The sequence below is a fragment of the Silurus meridionalis genome, chromosome 10 (assembly GCF_014805685.1).
Source record: "Silurus meridionalis isolate SWU-2019-XX chromosome 10, ASM1480568v1, whole genome shotgun sequence".
In the NCBI taxonomy this organism is placed as follows: domain Eukaryota; kingdom Metazoa; phylum Chordata; class Actinopteri; order Siluriformes; family Siluridae; genus Silurus; species Silurus meridionalis.
This window is the reverse complement of record NC_060893.1, coordinates 10,429,933-10,449,921: the sequence shown is the minus strand read 5'-3', so window position 1 is coordinate 10,449,921 and position 19,989 is coordinate 10,429,933. Positions and strand designations below refer to the sequence as shown.

At 38.4% G+C, this 19,989-nt stretch overlaps 1 protein-coding gene across 1 annotated transcript in view; it reads right to left on the bottom strand.

The window, feature by feature from the left end:
* Positions 1-19,457, bottom strand: part of scaper (S-phase cyclin A-associated protein in the ER) — a 95,700-nt gene extending 76,243 nt beyond the window's left edge. The window contains 1 exon segment of the mRNA XM_046859062.1: positions 19,148-19,457. Coding sequence (XP_046715018.1) covers positions 19,148-19,318 — 171 coding nt within the window. The 5' untranslated portion in view covers positions 19,319-19,457.
* Positions 19,458-19,989: the final 532 nt, after the last annotated feature.

Genomic DNA, 19,989 nt, shown 5'->3' with positions numbered 1-19,989 from the left:
AGCACAACATTGCATTCAACTCTTCATCTGCAGTTAGAAAACAGGTAGAACGATGCGCTTGTAGAGTAAAACAATTTATGCTCCGTTTTCTACTGGAGATCGGTTTGCTATAGTGTCACACTTCTTTTATTCACTGTGTAATCATGCACTGCTGACTTATATATCAAAAATATAAATTGCAATGTCTAGGTTCTATAAACAACACAATTATCAATATATTAAAAACTAAAATCAATTCACACAGAGTGGTGTGAAAAAGTGTTTGCCTCACCTGATTTTTTTTGCATGTTTGTCAAACTTTAATATTTCAGATCATCAAACTAATTTAAATATTAGTAAAAGATAACACAAGTGAACACAACATGCAGTTTTTAAATGAAGGTTTTTATTATTGTTAATATTGTTTATCACACCAGAGTTTAATTTCTCTAGCCCCACTCAGACCTGATTACTGCCACACCTGTTTACAATCCGAAAATCTCTTAAATAGGACCTGCCTGACAAAGTGAAGTAGACTAAAATATTCTCAAAAGCTAGACATCATGCCCGAGATCAAAATATATTCAGAAACAAATAAGAAAGAAAGTAATTGAGATCTATCAGTATGGAATAGGTTATAAAGCCATTTCTAAAGCTTTGGGGCTCCAGCAAACCACAGAGAGAGCCATTATTCACAAATGGCAAAAACATGGAACAGTGGAGAAACTTCCCAGGAGTGGCCAACCGTCCAAAATTACCCCAAGAGCACAGCGACGACTCGTCCAAGAGGTCACAAAAGACAACATCCAAATAACTGCAGGCCTCACTTGCCTCAGTTAAGGTCAGTGTTCATGACTCCACCATAAGAAAGTGACGACAAAAATGGTCTGCATGGCAGAGTTCCAAGAAAAAACAGCTGCTGAGCAAAAAGAACATAAAGGCTCATCTCAGTTTTGCCAGAAAACATCTTGATGATCCCCAAGACTTTTGGGAAAATACTCTGTGGAGTGATGAGACAAAAGTTGAACTTTTTGGAAGGTGTGTGTCCCATTACATCTGGTGTAAAAGTAACACCGCATTTCAGAAAAAGAACATCATATCAACAGTAAAATAAGGTGGTGGTAGTGTAATGGCTGTTTTGCTGCTTCAAGACCTGGAAGACTTGCTGTGATAAATAGAACCATGAATTCTGCTGTTTACCAAAAAATCCTGAAGGAGAATGTCCGGCCATCTGTTCATGACCTCAAGCTGAAGCAAACTTGGGTTCTGCAGCAGGACACTGATCCAAAGCACACCAGCAAGTCCACCTCTGAATGGCTGAAGAAAAATAAAATACTTTGGAGTGGCCTAGTCAAAGTCCTGACCTGAATCCTATTGAGATGCTGTGGGATGACCTTAAAAAGGCAGTTCATACTCGAAAACCCTACAATGTGGCTGAATTACAACAATTCTGCATATATGAGTGGACCAAAATTCCTCCACAGCGATGAAACAGACTCATTGCAAGTTATCGCAAACGCTTGATTGCAGTTGTTGCTGCTAAGGGTGGCCCAACCGGTTATTAGGTTTAGGGGCAAACACTTTTCCACACAGAGCCATGTAGTTTTGGATTTTGTTTTCCCTCAATAATAAAAACCTTCATTTAAAAACTGGATGTTGTGTTCACTTGTGTTATCTTTTACTAATATTTAAATTAGTTTGATGATCTGAAACATTAAAGTGTGAAAAACATGCAAAAAAAATATGCCATATGGGCATATACTGTTAGCACACAGAGGCACACAGTTGTATAGGATGCCTTTGGATGTGGTAGAATTAAATTTTCCCTTCACTTCAACTATAAGACCTAAACCTGTTTCAGCATGACAATGTCCATGTGTACAAAGCCAGCTACATAAAAGATATGGTTTACATAGGATGGAGTAAAAGATCTTGGAGTGGCCTGCTATTGAGCCCTGACCTCAGATACTACAGACTACAGATCCGATTCGGTATTAATTGGAATGCTGAAATACTGTAATAGAAAAGTGTATTGTGATGATGCTGAGTACTGTCAACACTTCCACTAAAACAAGTTGTTGGACGTTAATCCCTTTAAGATGGTAACTACCCCAGTACTGATCCTTTTTTATGCAACAGCATGCCTGGTCCTGTTATACAAAGTCTCACCCCTTCAGAGCATCACCCAATCTGCAAAACCTCCATGTGTACATCCTATCTAGCACTTCCTGTTAGAGGCACGGCTCGGAGATTCACAGTATTAAATGTACTAAACATGCTAATGATTTAAACACTGGTGTACATAAACTAAAGAGTACGTGACTAACGCACACAGATAAGGTAGTGTTTATACACACAGTCTGGTTGATAAGAAGGCTGCACACCACTACATTAGAACTGATTTAACAACAAGTGCTCAGCTCAGAACACTGTTCTTTTCAGTTAGCGCCAGCATGTGCGTTTGTGTGTGTGTGTGTGTGTGTGTGTGTGTGTGCGCGTGTGGGCGAGTGGCTTTCTATGAGCACTGCACAGGTCAAGGGAGACACCCGAGTGTTTTCCGTTCCAAAAAAACAAAAAAAAAAAACCTGCAAAGTGAAAGCACTCATAACAGAGCTTGTCAGGAACGTCTCACGCTGTGGAAGAGAACATTTTCACATGTTCTCTGCAGGAAAAACACTTAATTGCTGAAATCTTCTCAGCACTGACACACAGTGTGTGCTTTATAATTACACAATGCATCTCGTTTACACCTTTTCTGTACTCACTCTCTCTCTCTCTCTCTCTCTCTCTCTCTCTCTCTCTCTCTCTCTCTCTCTCTCTCTCTCTCTCTCTCTCTCTCTCTCTCTCCCCAGTTTGAGGAGCGAGTCGTTTTGTTAATGGTTCTATTAGTATTCACAACCAGTACTGCAATCCACAATAACAGCAAGCTGGCAAAGCAAACTAATAATCATTTCCCTCGACTCGCACTTATACAGTACATTCATACTACACTGCTTTTATCTAACACAAATGGTAATTACTAGCTGAATAACTGAGGCTGAAATTCATGTTTAATTCCACACAATTCATTTCAGCTGCTTTAAATAGTACAAATACATAATATACTACTGGTGTTTCCCTGAAAATAAGACCGAGTCTTATATTTATTTTTGCTAGGGCTTATTTTAGTGGGATGTCTTATATTTTCATGTGCAACAATCTTCCGGTACATTTATTTATGTATGGTATAAAAAGCTGTATATCATCCAATTCATATTGCAACCTGTACTCTGATTGGTTATCTGTTTACCGTACATCTTGTACAAAGGCACCTGCTTGGTTATTTACAAATACTTACGGTAATTATATATATATATATATATATATATGAGAAAAAAACACTGTATATACAAGGTATGCTGGTATGCTTATGACAGTAAACAGTCAAATTTAAGGTGGTTGATGGGATTGTGTGCAGTATGGTGTGGAATAAAGTCCATTGTACTGTGAAAGTCCAGAGGTAAAGTGACAGTCCAGAGATGTACACATTATGTGTAAAGAAATAAAAAGAAATCAAAAGACTTTTGTTTCACCTTGAGTTGTCTTTTTTTCAGATTATGCCACAAAGGATTGTATAATATGCATTTTAAAGAAATTATTCAGCTTAAACCTTTTTTCTGTTGTGGAACAGTCATGAAGTAAGCCATAGTATAACCAACAAACATAACTCAATGACAGTACTGTAGATGTTCCTTTTTTTTTATAGCACCTAGTGAGTCATAATTCTATTTAGTTGCACATGTACAATGACAAAAATTATTCTATTCCGTTATTGTTTGATTGATCACTAGCAAAATATTAGACTGGCATTTGCTCATGTTACTGTGACTCTCCAATAGGGCTGGACAATATGATGCTATACAGTAAAACCCTGTTGTACGAGCAACTAACAGTACGAGTAAACGGAGATACGAGCGACCTTGCTCGCAAAATTGTATCCTATTTCAACACGCTGCCGGTTCCCCAGTTTCGGCAGAGGGTCGCATCAGTCGCTTTGTTGATGACGTATTACTCGGTCGATCTCGTTGTTCAGTGCAGCAAAAACATAACTTTTTTTAGTGTTATATTTTTATACACTAGAAATCTTGAAAAAAGGTCTCCCAAGAAAATCAGTGACTGTGCTGTAAAAAACTAAAGTAAATAGAATTACCATGGAAACCAAGATGGTTACGAGCATGGTGCGTGTCTCACACTCGCAATCAACCACTACCACACGAGTGTTTAATTATGTTTACTAGGGATGCACCGAATATTCGACTTTGATCACCGAAAAAACACGGCCGAAACAGTTTGTTGTGATGACGCAAACAGAAACCGCGGCCTGCACGTGCGTGTCTGAAACAACATGTCTGCAGTGTGGACGTATTTCACTATATCTGAGAAAGACCGACGGATAGCAATTTTAAAACATGTAATGCCGAAATTTCGTCTGCAAAGACTTTCTCCATGTCGGGTTTAATTTATCACACGAAATCCAAACATCCCGATCGCTATGCTGAATATCAGAGAAACGCGGCGCAGAAAAGCAAAACCTCCGAGCATGCGCACTCCGTCTGTGGGGGACGTTTTTGAAAAGGCAGGAAGTTTCCCAGTGATATTGTTGATCTTTAAGCAGTTGCACTTGTTCTGAATGCACTTTGTTTTTATAAAAGAACATATTTAATTTTACAACCTTTCAGCAGGCCAGAGGGCCTGTACATTATTATTTAATGTAAACATGAGTACATTTAAGGTAAACATTTAAGTTTGAATTTTAATTTATTTTATCCTGTGCATTGTTGCAATGTGCTATAAATAAATATTTTCATAATTTGTAATTGATTTATGCTTTGAAACTTTAATATTAATGTATGCAACTGAAATGCCTTGATTTTAGTAAGGTTAGTACACAGTCATAGCCATAAATGCAATGGTAATAATAATTGGCATAATTTCTTTCGGTGTTTTGGTTTTCGGCCTTGCGTTCCTCTTTTTGGTTTTCGGTTTCAGGCCAAGAATTTTCATTTCGGTGCATCCCTAATGTTTACATTACGGTAATTTGCGGTGTATTTGTTTGTTAAAATAGGCTACAAATAATTTATAAGTGCAGAAATAAGTGATTGAATGAGGTTTCGGAACGGATTAAATCACTTTTACATTTATTCCTATGGGGAAAATCAGCTCGAACGTACGAGCAAATGGACCTACGAGCAATTTTCAAGAACGAATTATGCTCGTCCAACGGGGGTTTTACTGTATTGACATCATGGTAAACTGTGTTTCAGTAGTTAAAAAAATCTAATTCTTTTTAAATGAAGATTATGTATTATACATTTCGTTACAACAAATTAATACATTTTCATTATTTAGAACAGTGTTCTAAAGGTTTGCTGAAATCTGCCAGCAGTACAGCTATACCATAAATCATAATAAATATCATGTAGCATAGAAATCTCAGATCATCATCGTATAATAGTTTGTCCTTTCATCCTCCCCTAATATCCATAACAAATACTCGATTGCTTCATAAAATGTTACAAAACTGCCTCCTTACAGAAACAGTCACATCAACACCCATACATTTTTCTCTTATCATGATTGTTAATCACATTTTTACTATGCTATAAGACAGGGGTGGCCAACCTGTCCACCGAGAGCCACATTTTTTACTGTGTTTCCGCAAAGAGCCACATCATACACATGGGCACACATGAACATCACCCATCCCTTCCTCTTACACACACACACACACACACACACACACACACACACACACCTCTGCTCAGCCAGATTTATAGTAAATGTCACACACCAACATAATGACAAAAATTGACTCCTACAGTTCTAAGACCACAGGACAGTCATTTTTAACAATAAACATTGTGTGCACTGTCTCACACACAAACTCATAGTTTAACCAAGTCCACAAACAAAAATATAATAATTTACAATAGCGTTTTTCTTTTACTATGCATGTTACTTAGTGGGACTTTTGGCATTCCTTGCCTTGAACAATCCCCTTCAAATCTGCCTCGTATTCCGTTGTTGCCACTCGAAACAATTCTTTCACATGTGTCAGTCAGAACAGATCGATGCTTTGATTTCACGTGTTTCAGGGTAGAAAACACAGAGTTACTTTGTGTTTTTTTTTTGTGCGTGTTCACTTCGCTTGAGTTCAATACGGTATTTTCATCAAATGCGCATGCGCGTGAGATGAACATACCGCAGGGGTGGGCAATTAATTTTTACAAGGGGCCACATGAGAAACCTGAATTGTGTCAGAGGGCCACACCAACGATAATATTTTAGGGATGCACCGAAATGAAAATTCAATTCAAAAGGCAATAAAATCCATAATTTTTGTGCCTTTTGCCTCAGCACCATCACTGGAAAACTTTCCTGCCTTTTCAAAAACGTCCTCTACAGACGGAGTGCGCATGCTCGGATTGACTTCTGCGCCGCGTTCTTCTCATATTTAGAATGGAAATCGGGATGTTTGAATTTCAGGTGATAAATTAAACCCGATTTGGAGAAACTCTTTGCAGATACACCCCCTCTTGAAATTTCAGCATTGCATGTTTTGCAAATCGCTCTCCACACACCGCAGACATGTTGCTCTTATCCAGATAACCGTGTGCTGCTGCGCATTTTTGTTGCGTCATTACAATTGTGTTTCGTCTGATATACCGCAAAGTTTCCCAGTAGGGGCAAGCTCATTTAAGTCTTAAAATACCGTATTGAACTCAAGCGAAGCGAACACGCACTTTAAAACAAACAAACACAAACTTCGATATGAACGTAAGAGCCGCATGAAACCAGCCAAAGAGCCGCGGGTTGGCCACCCCTGCTATAAGCGATTATGTATTATTAAATATTTTACTATATTAATCAATCATATTTCTCTGTAAAATGTCAAAGCCATGCTGTATTAAAAATTGTCACTTTTTGCCCAATCAGACTTCAGAATGAAACGGTGCTGTGGAACAATCTTTGCATAACACAGGTTGAAAAATGACTCTGCTGTACAATGCCTGATTTTCGTGATGATTCTGTCACTCATAAGTTTTACATAACTCGCCATTTAAAAACAACTACTGCACTCAATAATAATCTTCATAAATCATCCCCAGTGAAAATCAGTCCATAAGGACTTGTTTAGGTTTTACACATGCAGAAAGAGCGCACAGTCTCAGGCTGCTACAGTCTGGATGTCCCTGGGCTTTCATAGTGACTAATTACCTACTTTACAGTGGCAAAGCATCATCTTCGTTCCAAGCTCTTTTGACTTCATATTTTCTTGGAGCTAAATTATTTGGACCGGCACAGGAAACTGTACTGAGCAGCGACTGAAAAACAGCCACGCTGCATGCCCACGACACTGGACAACAGTAAATATCCATTCATGGTTTTCTGTGACATCACAGGGCAGCTGCTAGGGCTGCAAGATAATTAAAATGGCTGAAATGGTCACGATCGTTTTGCTTAGAGATCGATTCATCGCAATATTTAAATTAGTTTGTTATGTTAAATGTTAGTTTATTAAATAATCAGAAAGCATGCCCTCGTTTTATATTGCAGGCTCATTTATATGCTTCTTTTTATTTGAACTGGTAAAGCTTTATATTTATTTGGTACAATATATTAACTATATAACGTATAATACATTACAATCTACCTACCCTACCCATATGTGATTAACCTCAGCAGAATAAATAACCGCCAACACCAGTTAGTGGAAATTTAGGACATGTTTCTATTACGTATCATTTTCTAATGGGAAAATGAGAATGACAGAACGTGGTCAATGTGACTTCCAGCTGCATGCGTGTTAACCTTGCACACAAACAATTTTTTTATAATTTAAGCAATTTCACAGGTGAGTACAACAGATATGATATAACACCATACATCTGATTCTGAAACCTTGAGCATCATTGGATACTGATACACTGTTTGCATTAAAAACTAGAAGGAACAAACTTTTATATCAATATTTTTATATTAATTGAATTACTTTACAGGTCAAAATTTTCACTCAAATATTACTTATACTGTAAATAATATCTATATATTAGTATAAAGCATGCATACTGCATACAGTGTAGTATTTTATATAATATCTATGTATATAAGCATGGATAAATAAATAAATCTTATCCAAAGGGGAAAAAGCTCATTTTATTTATAAAGGTATTTTATTTGAAAACATTTTAATTTCACCCCACAAAATAAATATTATTTTCCAAATTGAATTTACACTTTTGTCATTTGTATATATGACCACTATCGGATATGTTTTCTCTGATATCGGAGCATCATTTTTACCATTAAAAATACAGAATAATAAAAAATAAAGAAAAACAATGTGGTTTGCTACAATAGGAAAAACATTCCATGATGAAGTGTCCTGTAGAACAACGTACCATGAAGTGATTCATTCCTCTTAAATCAGATACGATTTGCTATAAAGAATTACTAAAAGCTGGTACAATGGAAAAGATTTCAATTAACGTTTCTAATTGTACAAACGAATAATGAACTACAGTCACTTGTGTAATTAACAAAGCCATGATAAAAGAGAAAAATAATTAAATCTATCTGACCAATTAGACTTGAGAATTCAGCAGCAGCACAGTATGAGGTTAATTAACCACTAACCATTTTCAGTCAATATTGAAGGAAGAAAGAATTAATATAGATATAGATCAGTGGTCTACACTGAATTCATAAACCCAACAGCTGGAAAATCAGGCTAATAGCAAATAGACAGTGATTCTCTCGTGTGTTAATCAGCACCCGGATGCATTCCAACACTTTAGACATCTTTAACAAGCAGTGAATGTGTCAGCCATGTGATTATCAAACAAATAGTTTAAAGGCATTACAAAGAAAAAATGTACTGTTCTAGGTTTTGAGACAGACAGACAGACAGACCCTTGTAATTGCATTGTACAGGTACACAGCAACGAAATGCAGTTTGGCATCTACCAAAAGTGCAAAAAGTAGCAATCGTGCAAATAGTGCAGATAAATATGTAGCATATTTAAGCATGTGATATATATGTAAGCATATGTACAGTGAATAAATATAAAGGCTATAGCAGTGCAGAGATGTGTGGACGTCGTTGAGAAGTACAGATACATGGCATTGAAGAGGAAATGTGCAGAAGTAGAAGGTTATAAGATTATGGCATTTAAGAAATGTGCAAGCTGAATAATATAAGTCTAATTAATATTTTATATATATATATATATATATATATATATATATATATACACATATATATATATATATATATATATATATATATATATATATATATATATATATATATATATATATATATATATATACATATATATATACACACACACACACACACACACACACACACACACACACACACACACACACACACATGAAATAGGCATAATGTATAGTAAGCATATAAAGATACATATAGATAAAATAGTACAGATGTAATGAGGGTAAAAAACATACTATGTAATATGTGCATTGTATGTATAATTGTACAGAGGTTATATACAGTGTTTTACCGTGATCTAATGTTTAATGATTAATGGTTAGTGATCTAATCATTATTGTGCATTATTGCACAGACTTCACAGATTTTAAGGTGGTTTTTCACAATTGCCACTGCCAGCAAGCAGTTCCTGACTTCACAGCTGGCAATAAATAATGTTCTCTCTTACTCTCAATAAACCTAAAATAGCAGACAAACTTGTTTTGCTCATGTTTATTGGTTCTGCACTTTATAGCAATTGTTAAGGTAAAATAACAATACTCACAATTACAATGTGATTCATCCTGCAGCAATTTTTTTTACTTAGGCTTTTGCCAGTGACGTTACATAAGCATGCAGCCATTGCAGATCTAAGCGTTTTTGAGCAGCTAACCAAAAAAGATTATTGTCTAGATTGTGTTATTCGAGAATATAAAAGTGGCAAATTGAAAATCTCTGCCAAGTTCTCCACTGTAGCATGATGTGACACCCACAAGGAAGTGGGCGCCACTTGTTAAAAAGCTCCATGCACACGTACAGCACACAGAGTGGCAGTCAGCTGAAGAGTCGCAGAGGCAGCAGGGATAAGGTTTCGTGTCTGTAAGCAGGTCTAAACACAGAGGCATGCAGAGCAGGACAGAACAAGGAAAGAAGCAGCAAGAAACAGGATCTGAAGGTACATACAGAGTAGAAGTAGAGTCGGTAAGCAGGTTCTTTGTCCTCGTTTGGCAGTGACATACTTTTGCTGAAAAACTTCACACGACCCTCTTGCCCCTAGCTGGCATCGTAGTCGCCGCACGCGCAGGGCGACAGAGTAATTTGACAGCGGGACTAAAATAGCCGCTTGGGCCGACTATTTCAGCCTCTCCACCAATCAGGATAGTACAGAGTACTGCATGCTCCGGTGCTAATCAGAGCTCAGCCTATAAATACTGCGCGTTTGCCCTGCTGAGCGTGCACGGTCCCTGCCAGACCAATGCTGCAACCGCTACTGCTGCAAACTGTCTTTGCTGTCATCTGCTGTTAAATTATCCTCTTTCTGTCTTTCTCTGCTGCACAAAGTCTGTTCAAACAGCAGAAAAACAGAACGCTTGTTCGCTCTCTTCCTCTCAGTCTCATCTCTCTGCATGCAGTCATGTGTACACGACACACCGGCCCACTCACTGCTGGAGGGCTCAGTCTGTGTGTGTCAGTCCCGAGAAAACACACACACACACACACACACACACACACACACACACACACACACACACACACACACACACACACACACACACACACACACACACACACACTGCATCTAATTGGACTTAGCAGCACATGATTAATGCTGGACAGGGGCATGTAAACAAAGCCATGCTAAAGAGAAAATAATTAAATCTATCTGACCAATTAGACTTGAGAATTCAGCAGCAGCACAGTATGAGGTTAATTAACCACTAACCATTTTCAGTCAATATTGAAGGAAGAAAGAATTAATATAGATATAGATCAGTGGTCTACACTGAATTCATAAACCCAACAGCTGGAAAATCAGGCTAATAGCAAATAGACAGTGATTCTCTCGTGTGTTAATCAGCACCCGGATGCATTCCAACACTTTAGACATCTTTAACAAGCAGTGAATGTGTCAGCCATGTGATTATCAAACAAATAGTTTAAAGGCATTACATAAAGAAAAAATGTACTGTTCTAGGTTTTGCGACAGACAGACAGACAGACCCTTGTAATTGCATTGTACAGGTACACAGCAACGAAATGCAGTTTGGCATCTACCAAAAGTGCAAAAAGTAGCAATCGTGCAAATAGTGCAGATAAATATGTAGCATATTTAAGCATGTGATATATATGTAAGCATATGTACAGTGAATAAATATAAAGGCTATAGCAGTGCAGAGATGTGTGGACGTCGTTGAGAAGTACAGATACATGGCATTGAAGAGGAAATGTGCAGAAGTAGAAGGTTATAAGATTATGGCATTTAAGAAATGTGCAAGCTGAATAATATAAGTCTAATTAATATTTTATATATAATATATATATATACAGGGAGTGCAGAATTATTAGGCAAATGAGTATTTTGACCACATCATCCTCGTTATGCATGTTGTCTTACTCCAAGCTGTATAGGCTGGAAAGCCTACTACCAATTAAGCATATTAGGTGATGTGCATCTCTGTAATGAGAAGGGTGTGGTCTAATGACATCAACACCCTATATCAGGTGTGCATAATTATTAGGCAACTTCCTTTCCTTTGGCAAAATGGGTCAAAAGAAGGACTTGACAGGCTCAGAAAAGTCAAAAATAGTGAGATATATTGCAGAGGATGCAGCAGTCTTAAAATAGCCAAGCTTCTGAGCGTGATCATCGAACAATCAAGCGTTTCATTCAAAATAGTCGACAGGGTCGCAAGAAGCGTGTGGAAAAACCAAGGCGCAAAATAACTGCCCGTGAACTGAGAAAAGTCAAGCGTGCAGCTGCCAAGATGCCACTTGCCACCAGTTTGGCCATATTTCAGAGCTGCAACATCACTGGGTGCCCAAAAGCACAAGGTGTGCAATACTCAGAGACATGGCCAAGGTAAGAAAGGCAGAAAGTCGACCACCACTGAACAAGACACACAAGCTGAAACGTCAAGACTGGGCCAAGAAATATCTCAAGACTGATTTTCTAAGGTTTTATGGACTGATGAAATGAGAGTGAGTCTTGATGGGCCAGATGGATGGGCCCGTGGCTGGATTGGTAAAGGGCAGAGAGCTCCAGTCCGACTCAGGCGCCAGCAAGGTGGAGGTGGAGTACTGGTTTGGGCTGGTATCATCAAAGATGAGCTTGTGGGGCCTTTTCGGGTTGAGGATGGAGTCAAGCTGAACTCCCAGTCCTACTGCCAGTTTCTGGAAGACACCTTCTTCAAGCAGTGGTACAGGAAGAAGTCTGCATCCTTCAAGAAAAACATGATTTTCATGCAGGACAATGCTCCATCACACACGTCCAAGTACTCCACAGCGTGGCTGGCAAGAAAGGGTATAAAGAAGAAAATCTAATGATATGGCCTCCTTGTTCACCTGATCTGAACCCCATTGAGAACCTGTGGTCCATCATCAAATGTGCGATTTACAAGGAGGAAAACAGTACACCTCTCTGAACAGTGTCTGGGAGGCTGTGGTTGCTGCTGCAATGTTGATGGTGAACAGATCAAAACACTGACAGAATCCATGGATGGCAGGCTTTTGAGTGTCCTTGCAAAGAAAGGTGGCTATATTGGTCACTGATTTGTTTTGTTTGGTTTTGAATGTCAGAAATGTATATTTGTGAATGTTGAGATGTTATATTGGTTTCACTGGTAAAATAAATAATTGAAATGGGTATGAATTTGTTTTTGTTAAGTTGCCTAATAATTATGCACAGTAATAGTCACCTGCACACACAGATATCCCCTAAAATAGCTAAAACTAAAACTACTTCCAAAAATATTCAGCTTTGATATTAATGAGTTTTTGTGTTCATTGAGAACATGGTTGTTGTTCAAATTAATCCTCAAATCAAATTAATCCTCAAAATACAACTTGCCTAATAATTCTGCACTCCTGTATATATGTATGTGTGTATATATATATATATATATATATATATATATATATATATATATACACACACACACACATGAAATAGGCATAATGTATAGTAAGCATATAAAGATACATATAGATAAAATAGTACAGATGTAATGAGGGGTAAAAAAACATACTATGTAATATGTACATTGTATGTATAATTGTACAGAGGTTATATACAGTGTTTTTACCGTGATCTAATGTTTAATGATTAATGGTTAGTGATCTAATCATTATTGTGCATTATTGCACAGACTTCACAGATTTTAAGGTGGTTTTTCACAATTGCCACTGCCAGCAAGCAGTTCCTGACTTCACAGCTGGCAATAAATAATGTTCTCTCTTACTCTCAATAAACCTAAAATAGCAGACAAACTTGTTTTGCTCATGTTTATTGGTTCTGCACTTTATAGCAATTGTTAAGGTAAAATAACAATACTCACAATTACAATGTGATTCATCCTGCAGCAATTTTTTTTACTTAGGCTTTTGCCAGTGACGTTACATAAGCATGCAGCCATTGCAGATCTAAGCGTTTTCGAGCAGCTAACCAAAAAAGATTATTGTCTAGATTGTGTTGTTATTCGAGAATATAAAAGTGGCAAATTGAAAATCTCTGCCAAGTTCTCCACTGTAGCATGATGCGACACCCACAAGGAAGTGGGCGCCACTTGTTAAAAAGCTCCATGCACACGTACAGCACACAGAGTGGCAGTCAGCTGAAGAGTCGCAGAGGCAGCAGGGATAAGGTTTCGTGTCTGTAAGCAGGTCTAAACACAGAGGCATGCAGAGCAGGACAGAACAAGGAAAGAAGCAGCAAGAAACTGGATCTGAAGGTACATACAGAGTAGAAGTAGAGTCGGTAAGCAGGTTCTTTGTCCTCGTTTGGCAGTGACATACTTTTGCTGAAAAACTTCACACGACCCTCTTGCCCCTAGCTGGCATCGTAGTCGCCGCACGCGCAGGGCGACAGTCATTTGACAGCGGGACTAAAATAGCCGCTCAGGCCGACTGTTTCAGCCTCTCCACCAATCAGGATAGTACAGAGTACTGCATGCTCCGGTGCTAATCAGAGCTCAGCCTATAAATACTGCGCGTTTGCCCTGCTGAGCGTGCACGGTCCCTGCCAGACCAATGCTGCAACCGCTACTGCTGCAAACTGTCTTTGCTGTCATCTGCTGTTAAATTATCCCTCTTTCTGTCTTTCTCTGCTGCACAAAGTCTGTTCAAACAGCAGAAAAACAGAACGCTTGTTCGCTCTCTTCCTCTCAGTCTCATCTCTCTGCATGCAGTCATGTGTACACGACACACCGGCCCACTCACTGCTGGAGGGCTCAGTCTGTGTGTGTCAGTCCCGAGAAAAAACACACACACACACACACACACACACACACACACTGCATCTAATTGGACTTAGCAGCACATGATTAATGCTGGACAGGGGCATGTAAACAAAGCCATGCTGACACAAGCTGAACCACAGCGACATCCCTGGAGGAAAGAGGACAACAGATTTAAAAAAAAAAAAAAGAGAATAACTTTTTTTCAGCTTCTCCCATTAGGATAAAATTAAAAATGGAGTTGCAGTTTATAGCACCAGAAGTGATCACAATCATGCAGTGTGAACGGTACAGCAATTAGGCACTTTTCTAAAACCACATATTTCTTGACTCTCAGCTTTAAAGCAGAGAAAAACCCTCGAGATCACATCCGTCCGATTTCTCAAAATCATAAAAAGTTCAATATGGATATATAAATACAGCGAGCAGAATCAGTTTTATTCTTTATTGCAGGATGTAGCTTCTGTCTACAATAGTGTTTATCTAGATGGGAATATAATTTTCATAGCCCAAGAATGTGAAACATTTTTATAATATTTGGTCTGCAAATTTCTCAAGAATCAAGGAAGTAAAAACAACCTGGTTGATCCTGAGCAGCTCTATAAAATGATGGTCGTCATGTAATCCTAGATAAGTCATTGGTTTCTTTCCCAGGCAATGTGTGCTGTAAGAGTGAACAGAAAAGCGAATCCTTCGATTACAATCCTGCACTGTGCTGATATGATTACTCTACAACATCTCTCCAGATTTCTCCATTTCTCTATGATTTACATTTACAGCATTTGCCAGATGCCATACTTATAATTGTTTAATTTCCACAGCTGAGCAATTGAGGGAGTGCTTGGATTTGAACACACCACTTTTATATACTGTACATACACACACACACACACACACACACACACACACACACACACACACACACACACATATATATATATATATATAAATATATACACACAATACAGACCTTCTCATTCAAAGAGTTTTCTTTATTTTCATGACTATGAAAATTGTAGAGTCACACTGAAGGCATCAAGGGCTATTTGACCAAGAAGGAGAGTGATGGGGTGCTGCGTCAGCTGACCTGGCCTCCACAGTCACCGGACCTGAACCCAATCGAGATGGTTTAGGGATGAGCTGGACCGCAGAGTGAAGGCAAAAGGGCCAACAAGTGCCAAGCATCTCTCGGGGAAGACTGTTGGAAGACCATTTCAGGTGACTACCTCTTGAAGCTCATCAAGAGAATGCCAAGAGTGTGCAAAGCAGTAATCAAAGCAAAAGGTGGCTACTTTGAAGAACCTAGAATATGACATTTTTCAGTTGTTTCACACTTTTTTGTTATGTATATAATTCCATATATAATTCCACATGTGTTAATTCATAGTTTTGATGCCTCCAGTGTGAATCTACAATTGTCATAGTCATGACAATAAAGAAAACTCTTTGAATGAGAAGGTGTGTCCAAACCTTTGGTCTTTACTGATATATATATATATATATATATATATATATATATATATATATATATATAAAAAGCAACTACTGGTGACTAGACATGGGTGTGTCCAGGAACACGGCACAGTTGGGAAAAGTTTAACTTGCAAATATGCAACTATCAAAAACAGTGCAGGAGACGAAGTACTGTGTAAACAAGCATTAGAAACTAATATAGCAGCAGGTATTAGAGTACGACAGTAAATTGGGCCCAAAACTGTTGCTACCAAACACCTCAGTACAAAAGATCCAACCATCAGAGGCGCTGTGGTCAGAAACTGACCCTGACTAAAGGATAAAGTACAATTAACACACAATGCACAAGTGAGCTGGAGTCACTTGCACCAAAACCACAAAATACCATCCCAATACAAAACACTGTCGGGTACCTGGAACAAGTATACATTCTCCATCATGGAACTAATACGAATGTAATTTAGAAAAAGTATCTGTAAAAAGTAATGCATGTTAACAGAAACACAGGGTTTCTGCACATTTCACCAAATCAAGACTTTTCAAAACCTTTTTTAAAACCATTAAAAATGAAATTTAAAAAAACTCACAAAAATGTTGTTAGGAAGTGGCCTTCACCAAACCCTAAATTTATTTACGAATATCATGAAAAATATGAACCATTTTTACGTCTGTTGAACGCTGGTCTCGTTTGTAGTCGTAATACAGCGAATTATATTTGAACTAGCAAAAAAATAACTCAAAAGAAATTTAAAATGTGCTGCGTGAGCATTTTAATGAGCATTAGAGGTAGCGATACATTGACATCAGAAAATTAAGACCTGTTTTAAATTATTTAAGACCTATAGAAAGTTTTTTAGACATTTTTGGACCAAAATGTGGATTGTTTAAATTTTCGCCTTTTTAAGATTCCATGGAAACCCTGAAACAGGATGTTAAAGTTATTGTTACCTTTCTGTGTTTTTTTTTTTTTTACTTATGCCACCATGCAATATATGAGAAAATATGGGGAAAATGCAATTGCCACCGATCTCCATTTCTAATCTATCTATCTTGATATTTGTTTGTTTTATTTCAAGTTGCAAACAATGTAAACTGAAATTAAATGCATATATGTGCAAATTTGTCCACTAAGGATGCTTTGTGACACTCAACACAGATAATTATAGAGTAAGCGAGGCAGTGGCACAAAGGCAACAGAAAAATGACACTCGTTTTTAAAGAAAACAAAATTTGCTGTTGTTATGAAACAAAACAGCTTCTGCATTCTTAGAGTATGTTGATGAGGACAATTACTTTCATGCAATATTTACTTTAAGCCAACAACTAATAATTTCTGGCCCTTCATAGGAAGAAGTTTGAACGCTGTTTTTAATCGCTGTTTAAATAAAGTACTGCCTTATAAAACAACTGTAACCACAGTAGCATAAAATTACTGTTGCACACAGAGTGAGTCAACTACAGCAAACATTTCCTAAATTCACTCAGCTAAATGGAGATGTTGGCATCATCGAAATGTTGACAATTGCATGAAGGCACAAGATGGAATAAAAAAAAAAAAAAAAAACATAATAATGGTAAAATGTTTTCTCTTGACTAATTGTTTATTAATATTCATTTAAATAAACGGGGTCAGTGGTTAAGATCTAATTTGGATCCAAAAGTCATTATTTCTAATCCCAGCGACACCAAGCTGCCACTTCTAAAGCTGCCACACGCTGCCCCTTGAACAAGACCCTTAACCCTATAGCTGCACAGTTTTATGAATGAGATCAAATGTAACTCTCTCTGGATAAGGTTTCTGCCACATAATTTAAATGTAAATGTAAATAAACTTAATCTTATCATACTATTTTATCAGTGTGTATGATTTAGAGCAGGCCAAACTCTAGATCTGTATATAAATAAATGTACTAATAAAAATTAACTGACTTTATCCATTTAAAGTTCTGATCATTTGCAAATCATAATCAATACAATTTATATTCAAAACAGTCCATGATGTCATCAAGCAATGAAAGCAAAGTTTCTACTAACTTCTAAACATGTATTACCTTCTTACCAAGTAGGTGTACCTGATCGGACTACACAGCGGGTGTGTAATTGATTAAACTACATGCAGGGATGTACCTGATCAGGCAGGAGCGCGTATCTGATGTGACTACGAGGCAGGAGCGCGTATCTGATGTGACTACGAGGCAGGAGCGTGTATCTGATGTGACTACGAGGCAGGAGCGTGTATCTGGTGTGTATCTGGTGTGACTGTAAGGCAGGAGCGTGTATCTGGTGTGACTGTAAGGCAGGAGCGTGTATCTGGTGTGACTGTAAGGCAGGAGCGTGTATCTGGTGTGACTGTAAGGCAGGAGCGTGTATCTGGTGTGACTGCGAGGCAGGAGCGTGTATCTGGTGTGACTGCGAGGCAGGAGCGTGTATCTGGTGTGACTGTAAGGCAGGAGCGTGTATCTGGTGTGACTGTAAGGCAGGAGCGTGTATCTGATGTGACTGTAAGGCAGGAGCGTGTATCTGATGTGACTGTAAGGCAGGAGCGTGTATCTGGTGTGACTGTAAGGCAGGAGCGTGTATCTGATGTGACTGTAAGGCAGGAGGCGTGTATCTGATGTGACTGAGGCAGGAGTGTGTATCTGATGTGACTGCGAGGCAGGAGCGTGTATCTGATGTGACTGCGAGGCAGGAGCGTGTATCTGATGTGACTGCGAGGCAGGAGCGTGTATCTGATGTGACTGCGAGGCAGGAGTGTGTATCTGATGTGACTGTAAGGCAGGTGTGTGTATCTGATGTGACTGTAAGGCAGGAGTGTGTATCTGAGGTGACTGTAAGGCAGGAGTGTGTATCTGAGGTGACTGTAAGGCAGGAGTGTGTATCTGAGGTGACTGTAAGGCAGGAGTGTGTATCTGAAAGTGGAACTTCCAGTATTCCTGACTCCATTGTTACTGGTCTTGGCTACAAACCACATGAAACACAAGCCCAACACAATATCTAAAGCTCTTGGATGGGAAAACCCTGTACACACAAGAGCTGGAGAAACACCCTGTAAGTTGATGGAGTTGATGGAGTTAATTGTAGTCCCAGTCTACTATCCAAACTGAGTTCAATTCTCAACTTTTTGAAGACTAAACCACGTTATTTAATGTCGTTGATCAGAGCCTTGGAGCTAGCTGAGAGAGGGAAGTGACTGCAGCGTTACCTTCAGGGCAGCGTTGATGGAGGTGCTCCTGCCTTTACCTCCTCCGTGTGAGGAGCCGGAGCTGTTACTGCCCGATCTCTCTCTGGCGTCCCCGCTCAGAGTCGCTCTCTGGCCGCCCCGATGCTGAACTCCGCCGCGCCGACGACCATCGTGCCGACTGTCTTTTGACATCGTCACGCCCGTCCGGTCAATATGACGTGACCTTGTTCTTTCTGCTCGATCTGTAATTTAATGTCAGAAGACAAACTGCTGTACCAAAATTGAAGAGGCCTCCTCTTCTTTCTCTGTTATTCTTAGCGACGGTTGTTAAGCAGAGTCATGGTGCATTAATGCCACCTCCCGGCCTGGAGCACGACTGCGTTCTGTGTTTATCAACTCTACGTTTTATCATCTTAATGATACATTCTTCTTCTTTCATATATGACTTTCTGACATTTTTATTGTATGGTATTGTTTTAAGAACAATACACACAAAAAGGGAACATTACTGAACCTTTTTACGAGCCTCATTTAAATCTAAATATACTATGTTTTTTTGTGTGTGTGTTATATAAAAATTCATACAATCAATGACAGCTGCAACGTGACTGGCTGATTGGGGAACTCCATAGATGAGTAATGTTATTAGTTATAATTATTATTAATAGTCACTGAGTGTACATACATGCATATGTGTATATATACTCAGAAATATGCAGAAAGGTGCTAAACTGTATGAATATAAATATACATTCACCTGCATACATTACATAAATGTATCTCAAGACCTATTGCTCCAGGCTATTGCTTTAATGGTGCACCATTAGAAGTGAAAAATACAAACCTTATACTCTTGATGGTAA